Genomic DNA, 7236 nt, shown 5'->3' on the forward strand with positions numbered 1-7236 from the left:
TAGGCTAATGGAGGCAGACCTGCAGGTGTGAACTACCTCAGCAGGCTGCCTCACTCCAACATTAATTACACCGATTCTCTCTCTCACACACACACACACACACACACACACTGAAGCATCCTCCTATGGCTTCCTGTACAGTGTGCACACACATTGATTAAGCACAAATGGATAGTCAGTTAAGTCTGATTAACTGCTGTGTTTGTGTGCATCAAAGTTTAATCTCTGGCCGTAAAGGTGATGCCATTGCCTCTACGACAAATCTCTAAAGCCCGCATTTTCAACAATTGCAGTTAATGAATATCTTCTCCTTTGGCACCTGGTCAATTAAGACAGTTTTAAAGTGAAGCAGGGAAATGAGCTCCCAATATATGCATATATAAGCTCCAATCAGATGGAAACTGCAGATTGTAGCTGATGATTTACTGTAGGTAAAAAGTCTGATGGCATGAGTGCTTAGGGGCTAGATTTTGAGTGTCCATACATATACTTTACTGCCCCCTTGTGGTGAAAATAAATATTCCAGGATTTCCTGTAGTAGTACGTTGAAGTCAGTAATTTCACTTTAAAGGTGTAACATTGATTCCAATCAGAATGTTTTTGGTGTCCTCTCATTACAGTTATAATATAATTCTATCAAAAAATCTTATGGACACATTTAGCTTGCCCTGTTCCTCATTTTTGTGAAATTAGTTCTAATTATTTAATGTGTTTGTACAGACTGATGTGAGCTCTTGATCACACACTGTTTTCTTCACTAATCCATGCTCTTTCCATCTCAGGCTAAACAGGAGGAGCTAGAGGAGTTGAATAAGGAGCTAAGACAGTGTAACCTGCAGCAGTTTATCCAACAGACAGGTGCTCTGCCTGCACACAATCAATCCCGCACAGAGCTTCAGGAGCAGCTGGAGCAGTTAGAGCTGGCACATCTTCTACAGGAAGAATACAGGAATGGAAGTATGGCCTCAAGCTACATTAAAGCTTATACTTAACATTGGTAATCGGGCTGTAGTGAGTAGTTAATTCATGAGCCTATTTTTTTCCCACTCTCCCTAAGGTCGAAGTACAACTCCAGTGGAATCCCCGCCTCGCCCCACTGCCAAACAGTTCCTGGGACATCCCCGCAATCTTCAAAACCCTCTAGTGTCCAGTCTCAACCCCGAGGGTGTGTATGTGTGAGACCCTGCTGCTTCCCAAGTTCCACCCTGCTGTGCTCCTCTTCTGCTCTGCCCGTCCCCCCCGGTCCCAGAGCCCGCCCCCTCCCTCCGCTACATTTTCTATCCCAGCTTGATTGTGATCCTTAAGGTTACACCTGCTGTTTACGGTGACGGGTAATGGAAGCATCAATATGGTGGAGGTCTCTGCTACTTCTCAGGCTGAAATACATCTCCCCTGCGCCTCCCTCTGTGTCCTCCTGTAGTGTCCTTAACCCCTTTTAACAGAAGATTGAATCTTCTGTAGATCTCACACATTCCTTCTTTGACTTTTTTTTTTTTTTTTAATATCCCAGTATGTTATAATTTCCTGTCTAATTGCATCTCCTGTCCTCTGTCTCTTATCCCTGTTTTGCTTGACTAACAGTTGCTGCTTTATTTTCTTTTCAAGGCAACAAGCGATTTAGTGACCGCTGCTTTTTACTGAATTTCCATGTAATGCATCATTCTCACTGGGAATCACTGTAGCAGACATTCTGATTGTAGTGCTGTTTTTATACTGTGATATGGAAAGATACAAGACCAATGTCATTTCAGTTTGCCTTTTATGTATGGATACTGTTTCTGTTGTAAGGGGGTGTATCTATACAATGCCTTGTACTTTGGTAACACTTGACTTCCAAAGAGCAAGAGCCTGTCATGGAGGGCTCTGCAAAAATGTATTGCACTGTCCCATTATCTTACTGTGTGAAACCATGGCCCTCGACCGCCTACAGAGAAATGTATTTTTCTGGTCCAATTTTGTTCTGGTTTAATGCAAGATACTTAGTTCAGGAGCTTAGAACTTTTGCCAATCTATTTTTGCCAAGCTAAAAGAAGGAATACATTTCCGAAGTAGTGCTACAGGGCCATGGTTTATTAAAATAACAGTTATTTTCTTTTCCTTCATTGGGATGGATGCGCCTGGTTCTTTTGCCGTCATCACACTTAACCTTTGACCTGTCATAATTTGTATTGTGCCTCAGTTTATCATAGATTTAGGATGAGCTTACTTACCAAAGTTCTCAGATCAAACATCAGGAGTATAAAAAAAGCTGATGTTTTCAGTGTTTTAACAATTTATTAACATTATTCACAATTATTGATTATCCACCGTCACCATCATTTACTGATTCAAAGCACTTAACGTTTATTTCACCACGTCTTTGTATTACGCTGACAGGTCAAAGCGATGTGTGTTGGAGTGCACACTCTTTTTCTACTGTCTGCAGTGTGGTGTTTTCTTTGTGGAATTATACAACAGCTCCTTGCTTCGGGGTCTATTGACATCTCAGTGCTTGTTATAGAGACTTGCTTGAAACAAATTGTGTTTCAGTGTGGATATCTAGATTGACCCCGGTCACTCCTGTTGTGTCTAAGTGTTTTCCAAACAAAGGGATCATCATCCCCACTTATTTTTGTGTGTCTTGCAGTCTTGACATCCCGAGAGTCGTCATGGAGATAAAACATGGACCACATGGCCAAGGGAAACATGTTCACTGTTCTGTCACCGCCACCTCTTATTTAACCCCTTTCTTTGTAACTTTGTCATTAATCTACCATAATTATACATATTGTATGTACATAAGACAAATATATTTACAGAGTTTTGCTACTGTAAACACTGCAAAGTATCTGTATTAAATGTAAAATAATTTAGGAACCTTTTACGCATAGGAATTATTACTATGTATTTAAATATAATAAAAATGTGCTTTGTGTTTTAGATAATTCTTGTAACCTGATTATTTTGTTAATACTGTGAAAACACCATTTAAGTATTTTTCCCCCTATTTTTATATCCATATCAATAGCTGTTTATAAAGAGGACGTGAGAAACAAGAGTAGAGAGAGATGGGAATGATGAGCAACAAATGTAACCTGAGAATCAAACTGAGGTTATTGCATTTCATAGTTCATGCTTAATCGACCAACTGCAACCGTTAGAAAAATAACATTTTGTTGTAATCATCTTAGTTTTAAATGATATAGCAACTCAGAGTGCAATAAATTCAGAACACCCTGCAGTAAATAATTAACAGACCAGTGTATTCTTACTAAAAATTACAGTAACATGAAGCTCCATGCATTATGAATATATTATAGGTATTGAAATATGCATGATCTCCGCTCTGCTAGTGGTACAATGGCTTCTGTGATGCAGTATGGACCATTTTGGGGCATTTTAAAGCTGGTATTTACAGGTGGCTGATGGAAAAATGCATCCTTGGATTGAAAAGGAAATGTGGTGAACATCCTGGTATCACATCTGCTTATGTTATGGGTCAACAAACAGTATATCTAAAGGATGAAACCGTGAAGGGGTGAGGATACTGAAGTGTATTTGAGAATGACCTGCAATCTGTTCAGTAATAATTACACTTTGTTTATAGCTCTACGTTCCTTGCATATTTGTGTTATCGGTATAATAAGTTTCTTATATCTGTAGATCTTGTTGCAGGAAATAATGGATTTTGTCATCACGAGTGTGTTTTCTAGATCTCTCTCTTACAAATGATAGAAATTTTTTTTTTGTTTGTTTTCTGTCATTTGTGAGAAAAATCACCGTGGCAGAACAGATTAGGATCAACACACAATAGCACCACCACAATCTCCCCTGCAACACGTACATGTCCTCCACCCCTTTCCTGTTTGTTTATCCACTAGAGTAAACATACTGGCCCATCACACAGACAAGTGACATGAATTTCCCTAGTGCGCTGGCTAAACCGACTACTCCGATTAAAACCCTGTGGATTTCTATAAATACTCTCACTTAATAGATACTTTTTTTTTTTTTGAAAAAAGCACATGTTTTTCCTCTCATTTCAATTTCTACAATTCTACTTCATATGTTGTTGTTGTTAACTTCTGACCATGTGTTGGGGATTAAGAAGAAGTACGTGAGATGGCCAGTTTAGATGTGATGATTAATTATGTAAAATTGGATTATAGCGAGGAAGACTTAGAGCTGTCTGGCTTGGTAGGGGTTAGATAAGCTTCAAATCCTTGTTTGGTTACCCCTGTCTGGAAACCCCACAGCACAACACTGACGCCTGCCTGTAAACCCCAGTGATACTACTATTACGCACAAGGCTTGGTTGACTGCTACATGCACTTTGAAAAAAAAATAAAAGGTCATGTGACTGATAATGATGGAGGAGGGAAAAAAAATCCCAGTTCAACTTATTTATTTCCAGATAATCACACACTAATGTTGCATTCATGTTTTTTTGTTTTTTTTTTAAAAACCGTGTACACAAGGTAAAATGTTTCCAACCTCAATCACTTCTAAACCCAGAGAACTCCAATTTCATAAACAGGACATTAACAGATTATAAAGCTGCAGGACACCATGCTGAGGGAATTATTTTGCTTGTACAATGGCACTCTGGATGAACCTCAACTGAATCCACACTGTGAATGATGGATGAGTTGACCAGCAGGTGTTGGAAAACTAAACATTTAACCACTTATAAATGATAATATCGATTCATAACAAGCAGAGAATGTCTGGGTAAAAACGTGCTTGGATGTGGGTAAGTGAGAATCTGCACGTCTACATTTATGATGATGAAAGAACCACAAGTAAATGAGTGACATACTGCACGTATAGTCACGGAAAAAATTATTAGACCATCAAAAGTCATCAAAAACAATGGTTATGCAATCAAGTACTAACTCCTGTGTGTATCATGTGACTAAAACAGACAAAAAAGAAAACATGGAATGCCTAAAAGCACTGTTTTTTGTCAGTACAATGCCATAGATATTGATGTAAGAACTGAAGCGATTTTGATTATTATCAAGAAAACCATGAAAAATGGCTAGATATCAGCTCTGAAATTAAACTCTAATGAGCTATTTTTTGTTATCATTATATTTGTCCGAACAAATGTACTTTAGTTGTACCAGGCATTAAAATGAACAAGAAATTGAAGAAAACAAGGGTGGTCTAATATTTTTTTCCTGCGACTATCTATTCCTATGCCTGTGTGTCACAATGAATCATTAGGCACCAAAGGGAATAAAAAAATCCTCACTGACATGAAAACACACATATTACATGGTAAAACAGAAAGTAAGATACATAATGCCACAGTTGATGTAGTACAAACTTTACTTCTCACTTAAGGAAAAACTTTTTACAAACATACAAGGTGCAAACACAATGGTCATTGTTGCTTGCAGAATCATTAAGGATATCTATCTTGTGTTATCCATGCAAAATAAAACTGAAACTGAAACAAAGCACCAGCAGTCTTGGCAGTAGGTGGCATTGGAGCAGCTGGGTCTATAGGCGGCAGTGCAAGGCTACAATAAGGTACAGTATGTGCACATAAGAGGAAGTAGGCTACAGTACACATGGACACCACAGGGAGGGATTTCATCTTGAGCAGGCCGGTCCCAGAAATGTGCATGGGACATGATTAGGAACTACTTGTACAAAGGTGTCTGGTCCGGCTGTGGCTGGTTTATGGACGAGGTATTCCCAAAACCAGGTTAGCCGCTGTCACACGCACAGTGGAAATGGCAACTGGCACAATGTGCGTTAGTCAGTGGCTTACCTGCTTTTAGATCACAACCACTTAAAAGACCACATTAAGCGCACAATCTGTGGAGTGACACAGACAAAGGCTGTGTAATGAAACAGTAATAAACCACACAAAAGAACTGCGTGTCAGGGACCGCAGATCATCCATGACACATAGGAAATAACATAATTTTAGATCATCCATGAAATATAAAATAATTAAATTCTACTAAAATTAAAGACACAAATAAACATTTTAATTCTCCCCAGCTTTATAGATTCAGAAATCCTAGCTGGTTTGTTGGTTATCCATTCGATTTGACAACAAAATATATATATATATTTATTTCTTCCTATATCACTTGTCGTGAACAACTTCCAAAAATAAACATGTCAATAATTATACCCAAAGAATTCGAAATTAATATATATTTTTTAAAAAAAAACCAAAAAAACAAAACAAAACAGATGTCACAATTTAAAGGATGGCCTGATCATCAACATCATTTAGACGGAATAAAGAATTGTGGGAGATAAAGGGAGCTACTTACCAGTCTCAAGTTTTCTTTTGGGATGTTTTTTTAAAGATAAAATTGTTCAATGCTACGGATGGGAGCTTGTCTACCGTTTAACCTAATACGGAAATAGTTTTTTCTTTCAAAGAAATCACAGTGCATGATTAAAGTTAGGTGCATTTTAAGAATATCGTATAGCCGACACCGACGCAGAAGTTGAGTTCACTTGCACTACCCCAACCCTGCCCACTCCCCTGCATCTGCAACCCGACCTGGTTATGCAAATGAGAAACAAACTGGCAACGAGCACAGCGAATCCAATATAGAGCTGTAGAGTTACACCCCGCCTTTTGTGAACAACGGACCAATAGGAGTCGGAAAGAGGCGGGGTTTGTACAACCAGCGCGTTTAACAGCTTTCTAGAGTTATAGTTGGGGTGCGGCGCGTTCAGTTCTGCACGTCGTACATTAGGAATGAACCATTCTCCTGTTAACAGTTTCATGTCCCGCCAGATTATTTCTCGCAAACATTCTTCCGATACAGGTGTCGTTACGCTTAAAATAACGCCATGTGGTGCGACAGCTGTTCCTGCCCTTGTGATACGCGTATTTTAAGGTTGTTTGAGAAAGGACGCGCCTACCCCTACAGTCAGAAGTGGTTGAACTCGGCTTACTTGTGTACAGTGTTGCCATGAGCAGAGTGTGGCTGTGCACGTACCAAGGATGCAGCATGACAGTCTGATCTGATGATGACGACGACGAGGATGAACACTCAATTATTTACAAAGACTGACTTAAGGACTCCCCAACATCCACAGCTATATTTAATAACAAATCTCAAATATTTAGCAATTATTTCTATTTTATTTATTAGAATTTTTTTGGATTCTTTTTTTTAACCTGTTCATTCCCACAAACGTGTGAAAATAAAATCTAACCGACTATCCCTGAATGAATTAAGTATTATTTTCTCTTTTGATTTAAAAAAAAAAAAA

General features: G+C 38.7%; 1 protein-coding gene and 1 long non-coding RNA gene across 4 annotated transcripts in view; one reads left to right on the forward strand and one right to left on the reverse strand.

Moving 5' to 3' along the window:
• Nucleotides 1-2924, forward strand: part of rassf7a (Ras association domain family member 7a) — a 36065-nt gene extending 33141 nt beyond the window's left edge. For all 3 annotated transcript variants that reach the window (XM_030137075.1, XM_030137074.1, XM_030137073.1), the window contains 3 exons: nt 783-957; nt 1058-1165; nt 2627-2924. In XM_030137075.1, coding sequence (XP_029992935.1) covers nt 783-957; nt 1058-1165; nt 2627-2658 — 315 coding nt within the window. In that variant the 3' untranslated portion in view covers nt 2659-2924. The remainder of the gene's footprint in view (nt 1-782; nt 958-1057; nt 1166-2626) is intronic.
• Nucleotides 2925-5295: 2371 nt separating this feature from the next.
• LOC115420441 (uncharacterized) lies at nt 5296-6462 on the reverse strand. Its single transcript, XR_003935543.1, has 2 exons — nt 6279-6462; nt 5296-5808 (listed from the first exon to the last, which is right to left on the reverse strand). It is a non-coding gene; the product is annotated as an uncharacterized LOC115420441 (long non-coding RNA).
• Between the last annotated feature and the right edge of the window lie 774 nt (nt 6463-7236).

The sequence above is a fragment of the Sphaeramia orbicularis genome, chromosome 6 (genome assembly GCF_902148855.1).
Source record: "Sphaeramia orbicularis chromosome 6, fSphaOr1.1, whole genome shotgun sequence".
Classification (NCBI taxonomy): domain Eukaryota; kingdom Metazoa; phylum Chordata; class Actinopteri; order Kurtiformes; family Apogonidae; genus Sphaeramia; species Sphaeramia orbicularis.